At 44.6% G+C, this 27,284-nt stretch overlaps 3 protein-coding genes across 3 annotated transcripts in view; 2 read left to right on the top strand and 1 right to left on the bottom strand.

The window, feature by feature from the left end:
* The window catches only part of T265_10381 (hypothetical protein), a gene marked incomplete at both ends in the record, with an annotated part of 46,933 nt that extends 43,228 nt beyond the window's left edge, over positions 1–3,705 (top strand). The window contains one exon of the mRNA XM_009176737.1: positions 3,634–3,705. Coding sequence (XP_009175001.1) covers positions 3,634–3,705 — 72 coding nt within the window. The remainder of the gene's footprint in view (positions 1–3,633) is intronic.
* Positions 1,307–25,689, bottom strand: T265_10380 (hypothetical protein; the record flags this gene model as incomplete). Its single annotated transcript, XM_009176736.1, has 14 exons — positions 1,307–1,696; positions 5,388–5,609; positions 5,926–6,207; positions 8,263–8,371; positions 13,908–14,161; positions 15,172–15,423; positions 16,999–17,171; positions 17,855–18,041; positions 18,845–19,057; positions 20,756–21,049; positions 21,253–21,397; positions 23,909–24,100; positions 25,173–25,489; positions 25,546–25,689. 14 exons carry the CDS (start codon positions 25,687–25,689, stop codon positions 1,517–1,519), a joined length of 2,964 nt encoding a protein of 987 aa, XP_009175000.1.
* T265_10379 (hypothetical protein) lies at positions 7,830–14,719 on the top strand (the record flags this gene model as incomplete). The annotated part of the gene is made up of 5 exons (XM_009176735.1): positions 7,830–7,942; positions 8,821–9,007; positions 12,866–13,108; positions 14,328–14,471; positions 14,558–14,719. The coding sequence occupies 5 exons, from the start codon at positions 7,830–7,832 to the stop codon at positions 14,717–14,719; spliced, it is 849 nt and encodes a 282-aa protein (XP_009174999.1).
* Positions 25,690–27,284: the final 1,595 nt, after the last annotated feature.

Genomic DNA, 27,284 nt, shown 5'->3' with positions numbered 1-27,284 from the left:
TCGCATCAACTGATGAAAAACGCGTGCACGATTTGGACTAGTAGTGCACACAGAGACCACGCAGTTGTCCGAGATCTGCGTTCACTACTGTCCGTACTTTACCTCGGCTCCGTAGGCGAACTGAGGTAACTTAGACACACTAGTTCTCGGACAAACTATCTCTACAGCATTGCCACAGTCCTAGTGGCCCCTTTACGAAAGTAGAATGTAACCAACAGGAGACACTGAGTTAGATTCAATGATTACGGTTGATGTTATGGTAAAACTACTAGGGAATCGATGATTCGACCCTGCCGGAAGGGAGTTTACATTTTGGGTGTCTTGACTGCAACCTCTCTATTGGTAGTGCGTGGAATTTTCGTCCTGTAAGTGAAGCCAATCTATGTTGAAATGTCGAGAAGCACTTTACAGCTGTTTCATCCTTGTTGAGAATCATCAGTAGTGCGCGTCTCACGAAACTCGAGAGTCCTGAATCTGCGACCTTCCGGCTAGCGTTCTAACTATTAGCCGGGAGGTCGCGGGTTCGGGCCTCTCCATTTTCGTGGGATGCGCACTACTGATGATTCTCAACAAGGATGAAACAGCTGTAAAGTGCTTCTCTACTTTTCAGAACTGACTGGCCTCACTTACAGGACGAAACCTCCACAACCCCTTTATTCTTTGAATGCTGGTCTCATTTAGTTGCCCAAACAAACAAAACTTTACTATACTCACCTTGACCCGAAAAGCTCTAAAAATATCCGACTCTTAGATTGCCATGACATTAATGGCACTGGGAATCCAGAACTCATCAGGGCGTCCAGGTTAATACTACTTCAAAACCTCGTTATCAGATTTTCCAACGACTCATTACCAAAGCTAAGCGCAGCACTTGAATGTTCTTTGACGCATATTAGTGGGTTGGGCAACCATCCATGCTTATACATTGTTCGTAGCATCCAGCTGCTCGGTCGTGATTTCGAAATTTTGCGATACGCTGCCGCCGGTTGCAATCGACTGTACTTTGAATTCCATCGAAACCAAGTAACTAATCTTTGAATCAGTTAGGCACTTGTGTCCCGAATTACAGCGCACAGTTTTGGAGTCAAACACGCGGGTGTGAAGGCATGGATGTTTATAGAACAATGCATCCGCTGAGTGAGATCAGCTTCCAATCCTTGTGAATGATATGAACTCAAACCTTCAAAGTTTGCATCGAGATTTACCGGTAACGGATGACTAGACTAGTCCTATATTAGTAAACAGTAAACTCGTGTTTTGACAGACGAAGTTTTATCAGCAAATATATAATGATATCACAGTACGTGTCCGATCACAGTGAGATCAAAATTTGTAAAAAAGTGGACTTTGGTTCCTACGAGATAGATCACTTCGCTAGATTTGTGAACCCTATCAGCCTCTAAGCGCAATTAGGTGCAAATAGGAAGATAAAGAACACTTCATCCTGTGTCAAAAGCATCTGTTTGAAGGTGGCGCATACAGTCAGAACAAGCAAGGATAAAGGCGGCTGTTTGGATTAGGAACTGCACAACTTCGCTTTGGCAAACTGGTTGGCCAATCTGACAACTTCATCCAAGCAGTCAACACGTGACCCAACAGCTTGCGCTGAAGATTCCTTGCCACCGCCTTTGCCGTCTATCAGTGAAGAAACACTGGCGACCCACTCGTTTGCCTTGAGTCCACGATCTATCAGATTCTGGAAGGTAGATAAAGAGGAGTAATTTTCAAAATTTTCCTCAACGAGCTGCACCATCGGGAACAGCAAAAAGGCTGCGCACAGAGAACAAGCTATTAACATGGAAATACCTCATTTCGTCCCGATTATTTTTGCCTGACATGGAAAGTAAAAGAGTAGCGCTGATGTTGATTTAGGAGTTTCCATACATACAACCGAAAAACGATGCAGCTGCCGGGATGGTCAATAACGTTATTCCGACCCATTTCTGCAGAAGCGCATTCAATACGCGTAAGAGAAAAACAATCTCCATATTAATGATTAGTCAAAGCACGTTCCAGAGAAATGGTCAATATCTTAATGCTCCACATTCCACTGAATACTATCAAGGATTCCAGACTCATTTGAGTCCACCGTTGACAAGAACTTGATTTGTAAATTAATGTATTTGCCAACCGCATACAATTGTGTATCCAAGTGGGTTATAAAGTTGATGGAAACTCGGGTACCGTGCCTACCTGATGAAAGAAGGGCTAATTGTCAGTTGGCTTTCGAAGAGTATTCAACAACCGTATGAGTAGCTTGCGCAGTCAAGAGAATGAGTTTGATACTAGCATGAAAACCGACTGGATTTCACGTGGTTCTTTCGTTTGACATTCTTCAACTGAACAGGCCGTGGAAAAGATGCCCCACGTTCTAGCTGGAACTGTAATTCAGATCTTGAAGTGCCACTACTATTCATTAGGCAGCCCTTCTTGGGGTTCACCAGGTGGCCCTAGTACCCGAATCTCCCTCAGCGTTATCTCTAACATGACCACCGAATTAGTCGTATGTTGCCATAAATACTCATCTGTAAATATAAAACTTCTTTGGAACAAAACATTGTCCTGTTCAGTCAAGGCTTCTGATCCTGAGAAGATCCTCAGCTTCCCAACGTACAACCATACCGTTCCAGTGATTTGCTTGCCAAGGCACGCCGCACCCATATAACCGCGAGTGAATTTGCAAACTACACAGCCGCTTTCGTCTATTTAGGGAGCAGAAAGTGTGCACTGATGAAATCCGATAACTCTAGAAAGAATGCATGGGTTCGTTGTCATGGGAGGCTATAGACGCTTCCACTACAAACATTGTCGCCAACCTTGACCACAATAGTGGCAGAAGCACGCTCGAAGCGTGCAAGGCAACCGCTGAGTGAGTTTTAGGACAAGCTCGATCAACGACAAGCGAATTCGACTACAATATTTCATCGTCAGAGCGCCAAAAGACCTGACAATACTTCAATAGTAAATCAAGTTACAGTCCACTTGGAGATGAACTGATTGTGAACAGCGGTATACTACGCCCGTGTTTGACACAAATAATTCACTGAGCAATGTATGGTGCTTTTGAACGACTCATGAGCTAGTACGGTGCCCGAAGAATTTTGCGAAATAATCGTCTCGCGAAATTTTCATGGTGCATGAGATATTAGGCGAAGCAATGTTGTCCTTGATTGAAAATTACACACGCTCCCGCTGGAGAAAATCCCTTTAAAAAACATGAGAACTGGTTCCTATATGTCGACGCTGCTTTCCAAGATACCGCAGTAAACTGCAGTACTGTTAATCAACTAAGCTATGTCTTAGACTTTGGTGAAATACTGACGTCGTTGAAAGCATAATGATAGTATAATATGGCTCTTCACAAGTCAGATTCAATTATATCTAACTTTTGCACATTTGTACACGCTAACACCAACCATGTGTGGATTATGTAGCAGAAGTGTGACATTCGAGCCTGAATAAAGTCAATTATAGTCGCAAACCTTTTTATACGGGTATGAGTTTCGTGTCATCCAGTGTAAAATTCGTTGGGAATTGTAAAAATATGCAACCACCTTCAAAGTGTACTAGAGCTGTGAGAGGAATGAATACTGGATATTGTACCGGATATTTGTAATAACGGTATTTTCTCAGCATACATCCCGTTCTGAGCCCTGCAAGCTAGCGTTCCCGTCGAAACAACCACGGAAGGTACACGTGTACTAACGTCCAAAACCAGACCAAAAACGCATGCACAGTGCCTCGTATACAGTGTGTGCGGCGGCAAGTCTGGAAATTCAGATGCCTTCTAGAGGTGCCATTGGCAGCCGACATTCGTCCAGCTGTAGCACCTCTTCGGTGGCTAACTGCCATGCCACAAGAAAGAAGTGCGAGAGCTGCGACATTACCGGGTTGCCCAAGCCTACACAGGGGGCGTTGAGAGGCAGAGATGGGGTTCGAACGACGGACCTTCCAGTCAGAAAATTCGCTCTCTAACCAGTGAGCCATCTGGCTCCGCAGGTATTCGGCGGATACTGGACCATGATTGGCTGTTGGGTCCAGATTTTTAACCAACCAGATCTTGCACTGATGCTGGATCGACACGCAGCATGATCTTCTGGCCAATCGCGAGCGAGATTATTATCGATCACAGCATTCATTCAAAAAACATATGATTAGTCACGATGCGCTCACTGAAAAGATGGCTTACGGTTGACAAGTAACGACTTGAATTAGATAAAGAAAAAAGTGCGTCGGAATGTCAGTTGTCTAGATGAACACGTTTACTCAAGTTTGTTATTCGTGTTTAAATGTGGAACGTGCAGAAATGCTCACGGAAATCGACCATGATTGTTGGGTCCAGATTTTTAACCAACCAGATCTTGCACTGATGCTGGATCGACACGCAGCATGATCTTCTGGCCAATCGCGAGCGAGATTATTATCGATCACAGCATTCATTCAAAAAACATATGATTAGTCACGATGCGCTCACTGAAAAGATGGCTTACGGTTGACAAGTAACGACTTGAATTAGATAAAGAAAAAAGTGCGTCGGAATGTCAGTTGTCTAGATGAACACGTTTACTCAAGTTTGTTATTCGTGTTTAAATGTGGAACGTGCAGAAATGCTCACGGAAATCGACCTTTTCTGTCACGTTACTCTCCAAAATTGGTCAGTATCAATCAACTAATTGGAAACTATATTCTTTCGAATGAAGAAACACTATCGTTAAAATTCAAAAATTAATTTGGCGTGCATTTGGGGGGGTGGGGGTAAAGTCCAGATCACTCATAGTGCTGAACACCGCTGACCATGTAAGCGGAAGTTGAAAATGAACTCCAGTTGGAGTGTATCAAAACCCTGGAATAAAAAAACTGCAAGAACAAAACGCTATTTTCGGACGACCGCACACGTGTAACGGTTTACATACAAAGAGTTTTCAGAGTGTCAGTGCACGTACATGTACAGCAATTAAGTAAAGTGGCAGCGACTACAAACTAAAGAAAGGAAAACCGCGGAAAGCAGACTGGCAGTACCAAACAGGTCAGTGTTGACCAGGATGCCAACAAAATGGCGTGTGTGGCCTGGCCGGATTGAACAGCCAGTTTTGTGAAGTTTCAGGCATGGACCGCGTCAACTGTCTGTGTTCATACTGTTCGGTGGATTCAAACGTCAGTGGAATGAGTCCATTTGATGAGAATAAGCCACAAAGTTCGATAAAGCTCACCATCACCAGCAGGGTATGATCGACAATGCAGAAGCGACCCATCGACTCTGTTAACCGAGTCACCAAAACAATTTCAAAGGGGAGAAAACCTCAACGGCCAACGATAAGGAACGGCGGGAGTATAAAGGTCCAAAGGGAGGTGTAAGATAGTCGAAGTTGTGAAAAGATGGAACATACCTTTGGAACTTGGCTCAAACAGAGCAACTTCTTTCCAACCGGATCCGACGAAATGGCCATAACGGCAATATCTGGACAACCCCTTTCCAAAATCTTCAACGCTGAGTTGATTGCCTTTGCGTTTGCTTCATCCTGGAACACATGGACCACATAATTGCTCCCGAATCCGTCTTGTTTATTCGAACAGCAGGATTCAACCAATTTCCGAGCTTCCTCTAAGACCTTTTGAAAAACGGCCGAATTAAGAGTAAGTTGAAGCACCAGAAAATCAGGGAGAACGAAAAAAAAACTTTTAAAAACCTTTGACTTTTGCTTAAATTGTGTCGCTTCAGCGAGATTTCAAATCAGAGTAGGCATTCTAAAATCTTGCTTCTCAGCTTCCAAAATCATCGGGAAGTAGTCTTCCCAGATTTTCCTCAAAGTCAGACCAGGACCCGTTTAAGAAAGTGAACACAAAAGTTACGTGACTTTCAGCGACGCGCCAAGAATACGAATAGTCAAATAGGGGAAAATCATATCTCGAAGCACCAGGAAGTACCTGCGTCGTAATTGACGCTTTTGCATTTTTATCCCGATCGTCCAGCTTTTTCTTTGCGAGACCCAAGTCAGCACGCAGGCGGTCACGGACGTGTTGACTAATGTTTGCTTGAGCCAAACGTTCAGACAAAGAGGCTAGTTTCTGAGTTAATTCGCGGAATTCAATGTTTTTATTCTTATCAACTGGCTTATCACCATTGGCCAGGGCAAGAGACGATGCCATGTGAATAGCGCCAGACAAACGGGAAACTTCGTGTTCCAACTCCTGAGCTTCGCGTTGGGCCTGAAAGTGGAAAGAAAAAAATATTTTAGATCGACGGAGGATGAATAAAGAATAAAAAGGACAGATACTGGGCTGAACAAAACCCAAATTTTACCATGTTTCAAGCATTTTATCTTGCAAGGGAAAGTAAGGCTTATATGAATTACAGGACTGAACAAATTCATAAAACTGTCCGACTTATAAACATAGGTCGGTTTCGTTTGTTAGGTTCAAAATCACAATCAAACTAAATATAACTATGTAAAGTAATACTTATGAGGAGTACATGCTTCTGATAACAGCAGCGGTGAGATTTTCACGGAAGGACTAACCCCTGTCGTGGGAAAGTCAGTAATGAATATTCATGAGCTATCTGCCTCCTCCGCATGAGATTGCTCGTACTAGACACTCACGCTGTTCGGAGACGCCAATGACAATATGGAACCGCGGGAAAAAGATAAGCATGTATGTATTGGATGTTTGGCGTCCCTAAAGATACTTCGGGAAGAAGCGAACCGGCTGATAGTCAAGCTGCATTGTTCTTTCAGTTTAAAAACTGACATCGATTTCATTACAGCTTGGTTAAAGCAGGTAAACTTAATCGTTTCAACTTACACACCAGTAGAAAGCGCAGAAACCCAATCAAGGGCATTACTTTACCACTTGCGTTGGTATCTTTCACCTTGTTGACAAAATTGAATGTGCCCATTACGGATATTCGTCATTTGACTCGATTAGACTCAAAGGCCGTTTGGCTACTGAGGGATAGAAAGTTACAGATGATATCCAACAGATAGGCACTCGTCTTGCAAATTTCCGAGATGCGTAGATACAAGAGGCAGAGGTCGTGAAAACTAGTTAGGTTCAAATTCTATTTGATTGATGATTCCCACAGCAAAAAGTGGTTTCAAATAATTGGTGAGCTGGACTGCAATTGATACTGCCTCATCGTTACCGACAAATATAGTCACATTTCACCCCGTTCACCATGCACGCAGACAGTTCGTTAAAATAGCCCCATATTATTGAGAAGAACAATATGATCAGACAACTTAAATTGAATGTTATGAGGTCCCGAAGCCTTCCTGGCTGAGGCCTACATGGTCCTCACTACATATGGCTGGAAACCTTACAAAACATGTCATGTAAACGACCCCAACAGCAAGCGCTCTGTAATGTGCAGACTGGACTGCCCGGCTGAAGTATGTCTGCTACCGTGAGTTGCGCTCAGTGCGGGTGAGGTTCGCAAAGGATGCTGGATCAATCTCGCTACTGGTGCCTTCTTCTAACGTGGTGATTTGGTAGATGGGCTGCTGGCAGTTGATCGCTTTCTCTAAAGACAAGGACTTTTTAAGAAGGTCCCACCCCTTTTCGTTCTTTCAACACCTCATGTGGAATTACGTGACAGTTGGGCGCCAGTAGGTGTTACTGGCGTATTTTCGTTAATGGTGATGAGGATGACGTAAGCAGTGTAGATGAATGTGACGTATGCATGTGATGAATGCACACTGCGATACCATATGATCCGTGGATGGAAGTGTATATCTTGTTAGTATGGGTCTCAAGAAACGGAAAACTATCTTGGTGAATGATTCATCTGTGTACAGACGTGCAGCTCACTCTTGAAGATGAGATAGCGAAAAATGTTGCGGGGCAAGGTGTTACCACATTTTCAAGAAAATCAGGGGATCGCGAAGAAGGAACAACTCCGATCTACCAAAGTCAAGAGTGCACCTGCCGAACTAGCCCATAAAAGGTATCTATTTTCAAAAGTAGTGGTTAATAATCGTCAACACGGATTAAGTGCCGAGTAGCCAACTGTTGCAAGAGGTCATTTTAGTAAGCGAAAATCTGCTTGGGTTACATCACATGCAACATCGTCTTAATTCGGAAATTATGCTGATGAGTCATAAGAAGTGTAGCAGATCTCAAATCGATGCGCAGCAGCGAACGACCGTTTTACAAAAAGCACGAAATATCTACCCGCAGAGAGTCTTTTGAGAGAATTTTAAAAATATCTCGTTTATTGTCTGGACCACATACTAATTTGGTATATTATTCCCCAAACAAACTCACTCGTTCCCCTTCATGTCCAGTTAGTGCGACAATTCGACGGATGCCTTTCGCAATTGCCTCTTCGCTAACAATCACCAATGAGCCAATGTGCTTCACATTATGGACGTGACTGGAGAGCATAAAAACAACAGGTTTTGGTTGAGCAGTAGGATGCGCTTATGTGTGAAGGAAACCACAAAAAGACATGGAAAATCAAATATCGTTCCCCTGTGTGAGACCTGGCCCAAGCTATACCTTCCTAACATGAAGGTCTTCCTTGGTTCACCTTGGTAACATCGATATGAATCACAATAGTTTCCGGCAGAATTTCCTGAAATATCGAAAAATGGAATCCAAAGGTAACTAGCCAGCAAGTGAAGGTGTCCCGAGGGGCGTTTAACAATTAACTTTTTATGTCATGCGTTAAACGCCTCCAAGGGGCAGCCTAATACCAGAAGGGCTGAGAAAAATGTCTATTATATGAGGCAAATCACCACTTTGATAAAAGGTGACTCATTTTCAAAAGTGTACATGATATTAACATAAACGGGAAGGCAAAGAGACCAGTTTTTGCTTCAGAAAAGTGAGTAACGTGATATCCTTCGAGGATAACACAGGAAAACTTGGTGACACATGGAATCCATTTCAGAGGGAGGAGGATTTTCCCCAAGAAAGGATGCAGTGCTTCGACGAAAACACCATGGATCTCAAGCGAGTGGACAGATCGAGATCGACCAAACACTTGCTTGAAAAGCGTGTGGTTAAAGTACATTTTTCAGAGGTAGATACATAACCGATGCCTTCCGGAAATCTGATCTTAGGTGAAATAAAATTAATTGGTTGTAACTACCATGCCATCCGATGGAAACCCCAGGTCTGAGATACTGCCAAGTTTCCCAAACAGTAGCTGAGATGAAAAGGTTCGATTCGGACCACGTACCCTCAGGTCGCACAATAACCACCAAGCTATCTCATACTCCTATTTATACTAGACGGAGCGAAGTTACAGTGTTCGAAATTTTCAAGAGAAATTTGAGAATTTTTAGGAAGATCCCACGTATTCGAACCATTAATGTTCCCAAACAAACAAACAAAACTTCTGACTTAAACCCATGAAAAACACTTGGTGAAACTTGACTATCCGTCGTACGCTACAAGCAATCAGGGTTTGGCTCATTACATTCATCCGTGATTTATGAATTCTCACTGCGAAATTCCATTTTCGGCCTAGAAGGCCTCACACAGAATGATCTCCAAATAGTCCAGTCCGTGCGTGACTGGATCAATGACTCATTGCTGCTAAGTTCGAAATGCAACACATCTAGCACTAGCAATCGCGTTTCGGGAACCATCAGCGTCGACTCCATCCAAAATCCCCTGGATGATTTCCCCTCAGGAGGCCTCTGACGTAATTCCGATACTGTAGGAAGTTGGTTGGGATCACTGGTCAAAGTCCGAATCAAGTGTGGTCTCCATGAAGTGGGCACAGTGCTCCCCTGGTCCATTCTTACAGATGTGCTCTTCTAGTCGCCTGTTATCCGACCGAAATACTGAGCATACTTCCTAAGCTCAAAATTCATCACATAGTATGACGATAACGAGCGTTAGAAGCTAGAGCTGCTAAGCACACAACAGGATCGTTAGGTAAAAGCTATAATAAAGGTAATTACACACACAAACTACACACTTAGCGAGGATATCCATTCTTAATAACTACTGATTTCACTTCATCTGAAAATACACTTCAAGGACCGAAGAAACAGCGGAACCGTGTGTGTTTTGCCAATAGGAGGCACTTACAGAAGTGGTAATTCTCGCACCAAGTCTCGTTCGGACTAGTGTTATGTCTTCTTAGTGCTCGCGGAATAGGTGCGCCAGTAGACCAAACACTGAAAAGCGTGTGGTTAAAGTACATTTTTCAGAGGTAGATACATAACCGATGCCTTCCGGAAATCTGATCTTAGGTGAAATAAAATTAATTGGTTGTAACTACCATGCCATCCGATGGAAACCCCAGGTCTGAGATACTGCCAAGTTTCCCAAACAGTAGCTGAGATGAAAAGGTTCGATTCGGACCACGTACCCTCAGGTCGCACAATAACCACCAAGCTATCTCATACTCCTATTTATACTAGACGGAGCGAAGTTACAGTGTTCGAAATTTTCAAGAGAAATTTGAGAATTTTTAGGAAGATCCCACGTATTCGAACCATTAATGTTCCCAAACAAACAAACAAAACTTCTGACTTAAACCCATGAAAAACACTTGGTGAAACTTGACTATCCGTCGTACGCTACAAGCAATCAGGGTTTGGCTCATTACATTCATCCGTGATTTATGAATTCTCACTGCGAAATTCCATTTTCGGCCTAGAAGGCCTCACACAGAATGATCTCCAAATAGTCCAGTCCGTGCGTGACTGGATCAATGACTCATTGCTGCTAAGTTCGAAATGCAACACATCTAGCACTAGCAATCGCGTTTCGGGAACCATCAGCGTCGACTCCATCCAAAATCCCCTGGATGATTTCCCCTCAGGAGGCCTCTGACGTAATTCCGATACTGTAGGAAGTTGGTTGGGATCACTGGTCAAAGTCCGAATCAAGTGTGGTCTCCATGAAGTGGGCACAGTGCTCCCCTGGTCCATTCTTACAGATGTGCTCTTCTAGTCGCCTGTTATCCGACCGAAATACTCAGCATACTCCCTAAGATCAAAATTCATCACATAGTATGACGATAACGAGCGTTAGAAGCTAGAGCTGCTAAGCACACAACAGGATCGTTAGGTAAAAGCTATAATAAAGGTAATTACACACACAAACTACACACTTAGCGAGGATATCCATTCTTAATAACTACTGATTTCACTTCATCTGAAAATACACTTCAAGGACCGAAGAAACAGCGGAACCGTGTGTGTTTTGCCAATAGGAGGCACTTACAGAAGTGGTAATTCTCGCACCAAGTCTCGTTCGGACTAGTGTTATGTCTTCTTAGTGCTCGCGGAATAGGTGCGCCAGTAAAGAAATTAAACATCAAAATCCTTATTGAGAAATCCGTGTACTAGTCATAGTACCTCACGAGGTCTGCAACGATCAAAACTGACAGATTCACCGATCAACAGCTGTAATGGGAGTGAACATAAAGCTGGTCTGAGTATCTGCAATTCTCTAGTCAGAAAAGATTTCGTTTGGCCACTCGATATCTGGGAATCACACTGCATCGACCGGAATGACAGAGTACAAGCGTCACAGATCTGGTCGGCATTTGTGGTGGTGCCAACTAGCCAGGACATAAACCACTGATAAATTCAATGGGTCAGATATGCAGGGCATGTAAGTTCTCTTGATCCAAGACAAAAAAAGGTCGGGAAGCAGTCTCACGGATTGCGACCGGTGATCCGAAATCCGAGACGCTGTGTCTTTCCAAAATCTAGTGGACGTTGATATGGATTAACCAATGTTGTTTGGTTGATGTATCCATCAAACAGGCTTGGTGCGTTTGCGGACTCCATTTTCACCGACTAGTCTACCACGAATCATAACATGTTATGGTGTGCTAACCACACTGAGTCACTGTTCACCAACAGGAGTGTGGTTTCAATGCTAAATTAAGAGCAGTACAAGTGGAGGGACGGGCGACGCGTAAGTTGACCAACGGTATGGACAGGGTCCACTAAAGTCTCCGCATGACCGGGGAGACTGAATCAAAATAAGTCACGTACTCATCGGAAGTTTCTATCCTCGTTATCTGACCAAATCATGGACACCTCAGGATGTGCGAAAGGTAACTACTAGGCTTTCTCCTAATTGTCTAGCTGAATCAATTACATGAAGCGGAAGCCCTCCGGTACTGTGAACCACGGTTACGACTGACATTGGTATACAACTTTATGGTCGAATTGCAAGTGAGAAAATCAAAGTCTGGATAAATCTAACCAAGATATTAGAAAATCAAATGATTAACATAATCAATGATTGTTTGTTTGCCGATGCTATCCACGATGCATTGACAGTGTCGCCCAGTATGATGACGGAAAGTTTGAAAACAAACCATCGAGTTTAGCGAATAAACCCAGTTTCGTGAACGACCGTCCATCAATCAATACACCCTTTCCCCTAGCAGTGATACGAAACAGACGTACAGTACATAGTCGATTGCCAACTAGGAGTCTGTGAGCCAGCAATTCAACGAACGACCAAGTGCAAGTGTCATTGTGCATACCTTACTCTTGGAGGATAACGTACATAGTTTAGGCTGTTCAGTCAATGTCTGAATTATCCTACTTGAAATTCCGTTGCTAGGCTCAGGGAACAATTCAGCCGCACCAAACTGCTCAGTGAATACTCCTACAACCATTGTGGGTGTACTTAATGCACACCCATATGCTGTCAGAGCTTTTCACGTGCAACAAACACAAAAAAACGGACTTATTGAAACCAACAACAAAGTATACAATCGCCTACACAAGACTGAGAAATGATATATACAACCGTACAAGCTCCAGGACGCTCGTGAACATGTAAAGACTAGCACGTACCATCCTCAAATTCGGTACAAGTAAATACAGTAAGGTGACACTAGCGTTCAGAGAAAAGGTACACCGGAAAAGTTCAGCTGTAGCACCCTTTCAGTGCCTATCTACCATGCTACCCGAAGGAAGCACGAATACTGTCAGGTTGCCCAAGACTAGACGGGAAATCGAGGGGCAGAGATGGGGTTCGAACCACAGACCTTCTGGTCAGTAAATTCGCGCTCGAACCACTTAGGCCATCTCGCCTCCCACAGCCGAAAAGTCTAATACAACTCCCTATCACCGGACTAAGCAGTCCTTCGTTGCAACCTGGATGTGGACAGTTAATGACAGTGCATATCGCAAGTTCAGTCAGGCCTTGCTAGATATATGGCACCAGCTTCACTTGGATCAAATCTCCGAGCTATCCGAAAAAGCGCAGGATCAAACAACCCCGAACAGAACAATCAAACACCAGACTGGAGATGTGGGTGGAGATCAGAACCACAAGTTGGCCATTAGGGAAGACAAAAGCCAGCTCACTGTGTGATAGGTGTGAAGCACCATCGTCTTGTCGACACATCTCACTGACCTGTCTACTCGTGATAACGAGCAGCAACAGTAAATACACCAATGTCCGACTAACGCATTCGAATCTTATTCACTGATCCGCACTGCTAAATTGTCCACTGCTCAAGCTGGAATGGCAATGTGAACTAGAGTGGAGTGACTCTACAGTTTTCTAACGAGATGCCTGACTATTAGTATAGATACAATTGAGTGTTCACACTAGTATGAACTATGTCTTAGCAAGTCAAAAGAAAAACCTATCATGAACTTCATATCCATTCCTTTTTTGTTAAACTGATTATCTGCAAATGAGAAAAAAATCTCAGGTGTCTCACATGAGAGTAAAAGCGGCAGCTTAACGGATTTTGGTTAGATTTACACTTGTCGGAAATCCGTTGCTCTTTGAGTTCATACAGCAGTGATGGTCCCCATTGCTTCGATGACTACGGCCGCATAAAACTTGGCGCAAAAAGGTTCCAATAGGGATAAAAGAAATTATTCAGGTAAGGAATGGCTCTGAACAGTGACTAACAGGAATGAGGAGAAGCTGACACTAAAAAAATGTCAGAATTCGAGCCTTACGTTCCCCCACAGAATTCGACGGAGGTGGTGTTGCCTGCAGGACCAGTAGGATCTGCGACCAGTTTGTCCACCGGAACCGCAACAGAAACCACTCTGACAGGGTCCGGATAAACTTCTCCAAACACGGCACGTAGACCCTGGATAGATTTCCCGATGGGGAGAGATACATTAGCGGCGTAAACAGCTGCATTGCTTTCCAACATAGTGTGAGCGACCTCTTCAGCATCGCGAAGTTCATCCCGAGACATGCCACGCTGAATTATGAGAAATAGAAAAAGAACTCTAAAAAAGTCATATACCTCTTAGATTAACTGGTCTGGTAACGCAAATTACATTCACCAGATACACAGTGCAAGTCTATTACGCATTTACTTGATCCCGGTTTGTTATGCAACCTATCAAAGAGCATCCTAGTTTAAGACGTATACAGAGCTGCAAACGACAAGGATACGACCACTACCATACAATAACTTACGGAATATTCTTCAAACATTGCAAAGGTGTAAAACTCCACATTGTGTGCGAGCGGTCCATATCCTATCCAATAAAACCGACCAACGCTTGGTACGTAACGGTTCGCTGTAGTGTCATCCAGTAAACCTGAACCCTGGGGTACTGATAGGTCAGATGATGAGATTACACATTGTTAGGCAGGAATCCACGCGGATCCCACTATACTGCACGTCTTTAGGCGCTGCTACGGCCGAGAAGCCTGGACGCTCGAGGTTGGCCCAGAATTCGGGACGCTTGCCGGTCCGGCATCAAGACGAGATCTGATTGGTCAACAATCTGGACCCAAAAGCCAAATATGACCCAGTATTGGCCAAATGCCGGTTGCCAATGGCGCATCCAGAACGCGTCAGAAATTCCAGAAGGTTATAACTGCTTACGCTATATATACGAAGCGCTGTACAACTGTTCTTGACTTCGTTTTGGGCGTTAATAGACCTTGTGCACCTTTGGTGGTTGTTTTGACGTGAACTCTAGCTTGGGAGGCTCAGACCGAGGACTAAGCTGAGGAAAATAGCGTTACTACACATATAGTTGCCACCATACCATCAAAAGATAGTTAAATTACGAAGCAAAATCACAAAAGTCGTCAAGAATGAAACGCTTCACGTGACTAGGAGTTGCGCACCTTTGAATCACTATGATGAAACACCTAGACGCATGTAATACAAAAGTACCAGCAAAGTTGACCGTACACATGCTACACGAAACGGCATATTATAAACCGGTGAAAACTGCTGTGGGAAAAACTTACCTTCGCAGTGAAATCGAACCTTAGGCGATCTGGCGCTACAAGGCTTCCTTTCTGATCCGCTTCACCGAGAACTTTTCTTAAGGCAAAGTTTAGAACATGTGTACCAGTGTGATTACGCATGAGCCCGGAGCGCCGCACACCGTCAATGCTCACACGCACCTTGTCTCCGATCGCAAAGTGTCCCTCTAGGCGGCCAATATGTAGAACGTAACCACCACGATATTGTACATCCGTCACACACAATTCGCAAGCCTGAAATCAAAAGAGTGACCGGAGAAAATGATTACGAGCTCAAGTTTAAACCAATCATTGTAACCGATCCTGTGTTAGGACTGACGATTTTCTAAGTACACTGTGAACAACCAGGACAATAAGGATCCAAATACATTTCTATGGATCATGAACGTTGGAGATTTCGGGAACAAAAAACGAGGAACAGCTTGACAAAGGCTTCAACAGATGAATGAACTAAGGTAACATAGCAGCACGTACTACCAAATTCACACTGCTCATTCGATGTGATTTGGTGTTAAGGACCTTGTGACCTCTGAAGTGCTTTTTATCATCGGATATACGTTTCAGCTACATACATCACATTACGCATATTTCACAGGTGGCGAGGGCGTAAGCTCTAAATCTAACTTTCATCGGGCAAGTTCAATCCACATCCACAAGTTTGCGAGTTCGAATCTTCCTAGAGCCATTCGTCGCATCGATTTACTTCAGACTAGTATGAAACATGTATACACTGCCCTTCTGCTTTTCAACTTGTGCTGACTTCATTTGTGGAATGAAATTCTCCCCAGCGCAAATCTTTGCGCTCCGGTTAAATTGACATACGGAGCGCGGCAGTTATCTACTCTATCCGACGGTTATGACAAAAAATCGTTCAGCTGTAGCACCCTTCCGGTGCCTAACTGCGATGCCACCCAAAGGTTGGACGAGGGCTGAGATACTGCCAGGTTGTCCAAACTTAGACAGGGGAAGTCGAGAGACAGAGGGCGGATTCGAACCACGGACCTTCCGATCAGTAATTTCGCGCTCTAACCACTTCGGCCGTCTCGCCCCGGTTATGACAACAATCATTCACCCAAGAGCGGACTTGTCAGGCACTGTCTGATAAGTCGATTCAATGCAAGCCTGTACGAGGCACTTTATCGAGCACTACGAATTGGGTGGTAGGTGGGAACAGCAGACGTACTCCCGAAAAACAATACAGCAATGATGTTTTCAATTACAATCAAGTGATCCCTCATTCCAGAAACAGCCATGACTTGACTTTGCGATCATTAGACAAGCCTGAGTTAACTTGAATAGACTACTTCAAAATTATCCCAGATGATGAAGTATTCAGTATTATTTCACGAAGCGACGACTTTGTGACCCGCTAGAACTATAATATCCTAATTCGAAACTCCACGCGCACCCTCACTCTAACTGTCGTCTCTTGACCGTCGATAACGGAATAGATTTATGTGGAAAAAAGTAAACACCTCAAAACCGGCCATGAGGATTCCAGTTGTGGGCCATTGCGGAAAAATCATGAGGAACTTTCAACGGCGTACGTTAAATCGTCCGCCCAGCGACGAGTGTCAGGTAACATAACAATCCGCTCCAGAGCCTCATGAGTGTAAATGAGGGTTGCCAAATAACCCATTCAAAATTTGGTGCGTACACACCCGAAAAACTATCATACAACAATCCACGATATTCTCAGTGGCGTAAAGGATCCAATTTGTGGCTGTTAGGGCTATAGTAGAAGACTGACAGGTAGTACTCGACAGAATAAGACCAACAGGTAGGGTGGGTAGTACGATGTACTCTTACATCATCGCTGATCTTCGTAATAAACCCCGTGTCGTACAGCTGCCCACCGGCTTCCGCATAGAAGACCGTCTTGTCGAGGATGAATCCACACAACTGTCCAGACTGGCTGACATCAGGGACAAACATGGATTCTTGACGGATGGATAAAATTGTTGCTTCGATCTCTGGAAAGGCTGTCGAACAAGGGGAGATCGGGGAATTAGCCTGGATTTCTCGAGAATGTACAAATTATTTGGGGGAAACCGAGGCTGAAGATAAAAAACAGATTGAGAAACAAGTCGGATACCTGAAAGGCCCACTGCTTTTGCCGAAAGTCTGAAGTGATTATTCTATGTGACCTATGATACGGCCGTCAGGCGTCTTTCCTGGCAGGTTCCAACCAGGTTGTTCGATTGTTTTGTACGCTCCTCTGAAGATGTGACAGGTAAACATCCGACGCTGTCTCCTATTTAAGGATTCGTTTCGACGGTTGAGTTTGGTGTTGGCCATCAGAGACCTTGATATGCACTGCATTTGATTTGTGCTTCTGTGCTAGATCTTGAAAGATACCTTGGAAGTCGGTAGTAAACCTAATTCTCCAACTAGAGTTGAACTGAAGCCAAAGCCAAAGCTAGGGTTAGTAGGTGCACAGCTCATTCGACCATGCACGGTTAATATATTCCACTACTGAATGCGCTAAATAAACTTGGGATAGTATGTAGTCTAAGCAGTCCGAAAACACAACCCAACATTAGTAACAGGATCAACGTTCGAAATCAAACGTAATGTTTGTCATTCGACAAACAATTTGCAGCTGTTCACATTCGACACCTCTCTGAGGACAAATCGTCTAAGAAAACGTCACGGATGGACTTACCATAGTTACCCTGCGCATCTGCTTGATAGTTATACTTCTCTGTATCATCTGTCCCCGGGATACCTCGCTTACGCAGTTCCGCGATCGCATGCACATCCAAGTCCACGATGGCTCCAGCACCGGCCGCACCAGTTTGACTGCGGGCCTGTGCGAGTTCCTTCGCCTTCTCATAGCCCGCCAGGTCCAACTGGTGAAAACAAAACAGACGGGTTGAATTGTCGAAAACAACGCACAAAAACATGAACCTGGGTCTATCAGACAGATTGATGGAAGGAATCAGACAGGTAGGACCGGTGTGCAGAAAAACAACAGGTCCCACCCACACAACTTGTTTTAGGGATATGATAGAACTGAAAAGTCGTTCCTTTGCAAATTAGGATGATCATAACGGAAGACCAAGTTGAATCCCCGTTTAGGATATTCATTCAGTTCATAATGAATAATGATCGATATCTCACGCCCTGTACACTACAATCCCTTCAACTTCGATAATTTCACATAAAAATAGAATTCATTGTGTTCGATGGCGTATATCACTGTCTGGACCTTCCCCCACGGACCTCTGGACGTGGACAGCACTGCCTAAGACCACAATAAAAAAACGTTCAGCTGTAACAGCCTTGCGGTGCCTAGCTGCCATGCACCTTGAAGGAGGCGCGAGGGCTGGGATACTGCCAGGGTGCCCAAGCTTAGACAGGGGAAGTCGAGATGCAGAGGTCGGGTTCGAAGCACGAACGTTCCAGTCAATAGATTCGCGCTCCAACTACTGTCATCGACTCGACAGGGGAATCGAGATGCAGAGGTCGGGTTCGAAGCACGAACGTTCCAGTCAATAGATTCGCGCTCCAACTACTGTCATCGACTCCTCAGTGGTGGTCATTATTGCAGACGGCTCTACGAAGAAGAAAGCAAACCTTCAAGAGGGATTAGAAGGGAGGATTGGAGAATGACCATTTCAAGAAAAGAGTGCATGCAAGTGCCACAACTCACTTTTAAATTATGCTCCTCTGCCATAAGTTGTGTTAGATCTAACGGAAACCCATATGTATCGTAAAGACGCCATGCAACAGTTCCTGGGAGCACACCAGTGCCGGCGGCGCCTTGTGTACGTTTGATATCAGAAATAGTACGTGACAAGAGACGTTGTCCACGTTTCAAAGTCGTCAAAAATTGCTGTTCCTCTTCATTGATCAATTCTTTGACCTAAAAAGGGAGATGCAAAGAAAAGCTTGTCAGAGGGAAAACGAACAGGATAATCTGAAAAGCGATGGTGTCCACACAGTCTAATCAACGCTTATCGGCCACACGCTCCAGGTAGCGAAACTGGCTGTATCTAAACGAAATGACATTTTGGGATACCGGCATACAATGTTCAATATTTTGCGTCAATCGGACTGTCCACAGTGGGTAGAAAGAAGAAACCAACATTTAGGGATGGTGACCTCTCTACAAAAGGGAAACACCATGATAACTTCAGCTGGGTCATTTTCTTTTACAGAAAACGACGAATACAAACGTGCACCTGACCTGATAAACAGTTTCCGTTAAAGTATCAAATCATCGAACGTAACATATTAAACACCCTTTACTTGTGTAAATGATAGTCAACAAGGCAAACAGTCATGTTCATCAGCTTCTGTCGCCTACAGCAATACAAACAAGTAACCTGCGTGTTATCTAGCTGAACCCACAACAAACTAATTATATGGTGGATATGTACCCTAATACAGTTGTCTTCTCTGGAGGGTACCATCAATACATTTCCCTTCAGTCCCTCTGGGTGGTTTCTATAGAAGACAACCGAAAGAATAAAAAGTAATCCATATAATTGCGGGCATCACCTCACCAAATTCGCTGGACTTTGTTCCTCAAACCAATTGAAAGAGTCAGTATCCTGAAAATTATCTTAAGCCTCCCATAATACTTTTGGAGGTTCTTAACAAAGACATTCGTAATGAAGCCTAGGTTGGTGGTCGAAATAACGGTTGCCAGAAGCCGCTAAAACAGGACTCTTGAATGTAGGAGGCTATCTAGTTTGAACTTCAAGAAAGACCTGTAATGTTCACGAAGTTATGGCTGTTGCAATTCTGCTAGGCATCCTAGCTTACCTGAAAGTGCTCATGTTTTTACAGTAGCAGAGAGTGGAAAGCCACAACACCTGCCGCGCATGTGTAACAAAGTCGTTAAATGGTGGCACATACCTGCATTTGTTTATCCCCTTGCGTACGACCGTCAAACCATATAGGGTGGAAACGGTCGCCGACAACTATTTCTGTAGCTACCCTCTTTAAGCACCTGTACACCTATCCAGCCGGATATCAGTGACCAGTAAAGCAATCATACGAAAATCGACACCGTCGTATTTCTAAAAATCGGCATCCACTGGCTATGACTATATGTGGCATTAGGATGCAGACCACTGAATTGGTGCTCCTTACAGAGGAACATTGGCCGATGACAATGAGAAAGTTTCCCCGACCATTTCAAGTTGCCGAATGTTTTTGCATGTACATTACCAGAAATGGGTCTAGACTGGGTCTGGCACACCGGGAGACATACAAATCTATTGCGACAGCCAAGCTATGTTTTAGCTGTCAGGAGTTGCAAGGTTCGTAGATTTGCACGCTGCAATGAGTAGGGTGTGGATTAACCAAAATAATCGCGCCAAGAAGGTAATAGAATTGTTCAAATGAGAGTAACGGGAGGACGAAGACTACTCTACGCATTTTTCGGGTCTTCTAGATAGCAAAGGAAATTATCCGATAGGTTAAGTAGAAAGTAAATTCAAAAAAACGATGTAATATCTGTCCACATATATGTGCCTAAGTTCTTTTGAGCCACCGAAAATGAAAGTGCGAAGACAGGAGAGACAACGAGCCGTGAGACAAGGCAGGGACTCACTGTGTATGGGTCATTCGCAAGTTCGGGGAATGCGTCCTTCAGAGATGTCACCACAACGTCAACTAAAGTGGCAAAGAAACCAGGCGGAGCGCCGAGAACTTCAACGGCATACCTGACTGCACGACGTAAGATACGTCGTAAAACATAACCCCGACCGGTGTTTTGAGCACGTCCACCGTCGCTAAGAGCAATGGTCAGCACTCGAGCATGGTCGGCCAGCACTCGATAGGCCATGTCTTTGCCATCCACATCCTCTGCACCTACGCGGCCGGAGTATGGCGGTGCACCAGTACCCTAAAGGACAATAGCATGAAAACCCGCATGTATATGGTTTCAAAACTATTGTGTACTCAAAAAATACACTCATGTACACATGTCTGTTGGTCAAATTTAATCCGGCAATACAGAGTGGCAAGATGCCACAGATTTCCATAAAGAAAGAGTAATCGTACCATTTTCCCACACAACGAAGTATGGGCGAACAAATAAAAACTTACCGATTGGATGGCGGCAAACAGAGGCTGAAAGAGATCGGTATCATAGTTCGACCGCTTGCCTTGCAAAACGGACAAGATGCGCTCAAATCCTAGACCCGTGTCAATATGTTTCGCAGGCAACGGACGTAGCGAACCATCTTCCTCTCTGAAGTTGGATAGAAGTGAAAGAGGCAGCGATGAAATAAACTTGGCGAGTAGCAGGAGAAATAGATAATGGCGTAGTTCGAATTGTGCTGTCATTATGGCAACAAAACCTTTTAAAACTAGCTAACGACTACTGTAGGCTTCAGACACTGTAAGCTAACTGTCTTGAAACGCAGTCGGAATGCTAAGCCGGATAAGCTATCACCACCGTCATTCAAAGACGACGGCAAAGCTTTGCCCTTCGTTTGTAGTGACTTAGCTGGGAAAGAGAGCATGTTTGTTCCTATTTTAAAAAGTGACAAAAGAATGTCTCCAAAGTCACGTCTGTAATACCAGCTCCTGCAATACTGCGGTACGTGGGATGCAAATCCGAGGGCATTAAGCAGGATTCCAGAAATCTGGAAGGCGAATCCATCACTACTCCCCACTTTAGACGTATGAGCAGCGTCACATATATCACGGGTTAACAATCGCTATATTTCTTGGCTTCGAAGAATTTGGCTCTATGGACAGAAAAGTGGACAGAAAAATATCTCCGGGCTCAAGATGCTTCAATGGTAAGGCGCGGACTTACTGACCGAAAGGTCGTGATTCGAACGCGGCCTCTGCATGTCGACTACTCCTGTCAAGGCTTAAGCACCTTGGCAGCATCTCGGCCCTCCTGCTTCCAAGAGGCAGCGAAATCCAGTCTGGAGGAAAATTGTTGGGTTTGAACGATGCGAACGGCACTGCTTTGTTATTCGGCGAAAACCAGTTCACACAAACTATCCTAAATAAAAATCTGGAGCTAGAAGTGTGTATCCCGGAGTGAGTTTTGTCCCATCAAAATGCTCCAGTAGTTTCAAACCGTCTGTTCCTTTGCAACGAATCTGACTCGCTAGAGCAGGAAATGTAACGCAGCCAGTTATGGTATTAGGTGTGCCAAACTATTGTTTACCTAAATGTTGTTTTTCGTTCCAACCTCTTGTTGGCAAAGTCCTACAAAACATGACACAACCAATTCCGGCGGTAAAAATACTGTCGCGTCCTATTTGAATTTCCTAGCTAAAGTTGATGCGCCATCTTGTGCAAGGCACGTGTGAATTGTCATCATCGAGAGCAACGAATTGTTAATATTGATGATGGCGTCTTGCTCCGACACGAGGTACACATGTATAGTCGATTGTGGTAGGATGATTAAGGCAACTCATTCCCAAACGCTTTACGCACGGATGTAAGGTCCTTTTGGACCAGGCCCTGAACCTTCCCCTTTCGTTCCACTTCTTACTAGAGTGCTCTTTCTTCATGGCTGTACGGTGGGACAGTGCCGGTATTTACCACCAGCGTGTTGTAGTCGAAGATGGCGACTGTCAGTGATATTGGCAGTGATAAAAAAAAGTGATGCTAACTGAGAACGTTTGAAAAATGCTAATCCTCTACATCCGCCGGATGTATACGTCACTCACCTACCTGAAACAGTATGGTATCTAAAGAACTTAGACACTTAGAGTGTGTTTGTTCGAAAGATTAGGATTTCATGGGGTCAAATCAAAGGCCGGGTCACGCACCTGTCTACTTTTAACAATAATAATAATTAATAATAATAATCCTTTAGCTGCAACACTTTCGGTGCGCACCGCCATGCAGGCCGAAGAAAGCGCTAAGGCTAAGATAATGCCCGGTTGACCAAATCTAGAGAGGAGCAGTCGAGATGCAAAGGTTAGGTTCGAACCATGAACTGTCCTATCAGTAGGTCTTAACCACTGAGCTTTCCCGAGCTCTCCATCTACTTTTAAAGGTAGCTGTTCTGCAACATTACTCGCGAAATGCCAAAGATTGGCATGTGACACGTGCATAAATCATTACCAAAACGTCGCCGCTTCAATGCACACTCCAAACTATGGCTCACGCAATGCCTCGGATATGCAACTAGAAGCGCGGTTCATCCTAGTATGAGACCTAGATTAATGTAGATCAATGCTCTGTTTCAGGATGCTTCTTCCATGATGCTAAAAAGTGAGGATGCAGAAACTCTACCTAGTGAGCTCCGTCAGCGGTATTGTCACATTCTTGTGATGGATTTCGCTGGATCATAAACGAGCCTCATAATCTTTACAGCACTCACCTGCTGTTTGACTACTCCACAATTTTCAAGAATCAGGTGGAAGGAACAATTTGCCAGGTCAAATTGTCTAACTCATGGATTTTAGTGAGGTAACTGACACTTCAATCGCTGGTTATTAATCATTCGAATGTGAGTTCACTTGACACTAAGATGCATTGCCCAGTTTTGTTAACAGCAGTGGATAAATATGAATATAAGGACTCATTCCGTAATGTGGGCATTTTTGATTGTGCAATTCATGGTCGCATCTGGTGATAAGCTGGCGCTAGGCTCCTTCCCCGCCAGTCATCTTTCTTCTAATTCTTCAGCTTTAAATACAGCTGAACTAACCAGTGAAGAACCGGTGGCACCGGTGTTGCTGTCTCTGACGATTATTAGGATTCCACAATCAATAGCATGAATGCTCACCTGTTGAACTGAATGAAAACCAGATTCCATATTTCCAACACATCGGGGTCATCCATGTTGACTAGGCCGGCTGCATCTCGTCCACCAATACGATCGTAGTGGATTTCCGAACAAGGGCCACACGGCCCAGTCTCACCCATCTCCCAGAAGTTATCTTTCATCCCAAAGGGGAGCACACGTTCCTTCGGTAATCTGATTTAGGAATACAAGTGAAGGGAATGTAGATCAGTTGAACCTACAATTCAGTCAAAACAAAGACAAGATCGTGTCATTCAGCCGGAACCTACTTTGGAGATTCTTAGCCTACGTTCATGGCCGGAAATCTCTCCGCAAGCACCAGATGCAGAAGCGCTCTCCTCTAAGCTACAGAGCTATGCAGTCAACGGTGCCCAATGGACAAGTTTCACAGCGGAAAAACTGACTGAGTAATTTTTGGCTCACGCTAAACACTAGTCTGTGACTTAGGTAAATTTTGACTGAATTATGTTGTCAATTAGATCGTCGGTTAGCTTTTAAATCAAACTGCGAAAATCAAAAGGATTGGGAACAAACCACATTGGTTGTTCGTTCAGTCACTGCCCTCATTCGGTGCGTGGCTGCTATGGTATCCTAAAAATATCTGAGGCAAAAACCAGACGAGAACCGAGCACAAGGGACATTTTCGAGTTACTCACGAGTTTGTCACGGAAAATCACCGAAAGAATTGGGGACATGCTACTAAACCACACAAAAGACATGAAACATAAAACCACGAAGCCCTGCGTGGTACGCAGATAGCCACAGATCGCCAAGCAGGAGCAGAAGTATAGTTGTGAGGAGCCATAACGATAACAAGTGACATCAATGATGAAGAAAAAACATACTTATTTGAACGTCATAAAATCTTTAAGCTAGATTCTTACATAAGTGGCTATAAAAGGAACCGATTCGGGCATCCGCAATGCACGCTTTAAGTTGCTGCGGCGACGGTGGATATGGATACTTCCCAACATAAGCCGAGGTGACATTAAGCGCTTTCCAGCTGATCAACACTTGTGTTTGGAGCGAATCCAGACGGCAGGGTTCGCAGGTAACATCTTCATCACCATCAACGAAGTTGTTTTATCAACGGTATGCTGGAGATAACCGGAAACCGCTTCCCTCACTACCGCACGCTCAGTATAGCACAAAGACGTTTAACTCTGGGTAATTATAGCAGCAACCTGAACCTAACATATGTAAAATCCGAGGGGACATCAAACACAGAGTCAACATGAAAACTTACCCGATGCTCAACCAAATGTCACGCGCTTCTTCGTCTGGTGGCAGTCCGGTTGACCCTGTACCGCCGAAGTAAGTGACATACAGGCGTTCTTTTGGTATTTTCCAAACTTCCGTCAGCAGCTGCCATGCCCATACGCACGCTTCTTTTTTGAAGTAATCACCAAACGACCAATTGCCCAACATTTCGAAAAATGTGTGGTGATACACGTCGCGACCAACGTCGTCAAGATCATTGTGCTTTCCACCAGCTCGAATACATTTCTGTGTGTTCACAGCGCGTTTCCATCCCGCCATTTCTGTGTTCGGATCAACCGTTCCCTGAAAAATTGGCTTAAACTGGGGGTGTTCAGTGACGACAAACGGAGACGAAGTACCTGATTCATGCCTGCATTCGTAAAAAGTAACGACGGGTCATTGTGTGGGATTGTGGATGATGAATGCACGTAAATATGCCCCTTTTCTTTGAAAAACTCGATGAACTGCTGTCGCACACGTTCCGCGGTCACCTGCGAAGCCATAGCTCAGGAGGGCAGCTTGCCACACAATGACCTTGGTCACACTGCGGGTCAGTTCGACTGTCCGCGGATTCAGTGATTCACGGATTCACGGATTGATACACAGGATCGAGACTTTTGCCCAAGTTTTCCGACTCGGTTTTGTTCTTGTCGTTTAGCGGCTGTCGTTCATCCGAAAGACGGATGAAAAAGGATGTAGCACTGCTCTTTAGGTTCTCAGCGCTTGCCTGTGCGAGGTTTCGCATAAATAACCGTCCAATAGTGTCTAATAGAATGAGCGTGGACAATCGCCGGAAAAGGCTTCTTCACGCAGATAATGACCGAAATGAGAGAAACTGCCCAATGAAAATGTGCCCTCTGAGCTTAAAAGTCTTTCTATCACGTCCCCGCAGTGTGTTTGCTGGGCCAGTGTTGAAAACCTGTTGGTGTATTCTAGGAACGGTCCGACGTAGCCCCCATAGAGTATCTGGAAGTCCGTGCGAGTAACACGGGAGAAGATGTGCCGAAAAATCCGTAAACTGGCGAATTTCTTTTGGACCGATTTCTAATGGTGCGCTGAGAAGGACAAGTTTGAGGAGAGCCGGAGACCCAGATCCTTTTTGACGTCTATCCTCATGATATTTCCTGGTCCTTTGTCACCATGCATGACAAGGGCATTCGATGAGTTTCGCCCAAATGATATATGGACGCGCGTTTCGTTATTCAGAGGAAGGTGCCAGTCCAACAACCACTGCTTTGCAGCGCCTACATCCATTTGGAGGGCACGGGGACTGGAAATATATAATTTCAAGCCGTCCGCAAAAAGTGAACATGCGCTTGCAAGAACATCAGGAGGGTCGTCGACATAGATCATAAACAGCAGTCGTCCAAAAACGGAGCACTGAGGAACTCAAATGGAGGTTAGCTTCCAGGCAACAGTCGGTCACTAGTTCTGCAGGTTGGCGCGACAATCGCTGCCTTCTAGGAAGAGGCAAAGCGGTCGTCGCCAGGCGACTGACGAAACACTAGGTATAAATTAATTGCCAGTGTAGGCGCTGACGAAACGGTATAAATTAATTGCCAGTGTAGGCGACGTTTCTTCACGATTCTTGGGTGGACCTCGTCGAGCCCCACGCGCAGAATGGGTTGATCTCGTGTAAGAGTTGACGAATGTTCTCCACTGTGAAAACTAAGTTGATTAGAGGCTGTTCGTAGTTACGCTGTGACGAGGAAGCTGGGGCTGAGTAAAAACGAATCTCGGAGACTTGAGTTTGTGGAGCGGCTGCACGTGTGCAACCCCATCAAATGCTTCTGATAAGCCGAAAAATATGGCAGCCGATATAAGTCCCCTTCCCTGGCCTGGGTTAAGTTATCAATAAACACCAGCATGTTTGCCGTGCAAGAACGGTTTAGGAGAAATCCGTGTTGAGCTGGGTCACTGATGGGTTCTCCGTTCCTGTCCCTCAAGGGAAACGCGGATGGCTTATTTCTGCGGCATGTATCTTGTAGTTCTTTTATTCCGGGCGAGGCCCACTATGGTAGCTTGTTTCCGTATGTTCTGTTGGCGGATTTCCGATGTGCGGCGGTTCCGCATTTTACAATATTCCGGCTCCCGTTCT

The sequence above is a fragment of the Opisthorchis viverrini genome (genome assembly GCF_000715545.1).
Source record: "Opisthorchis viverrini unplaced genomic scaffold opera_v5_366, whole genome shotgun sequence".
Classification (NCBI taxonomy): domain Eukaryota; kingdom Metazoa; phylum Platyhelminthes; class Trematoda; order Opisthorchiida; family Opisthorchiidae; genus Opisthorchis; species Opisthorchis viverrini.
The sequence above is the reverse complement of the archived record's forward strand: the minus strand, read 5'-3'. Positions and strand labels throughout refer to the sequence as shown.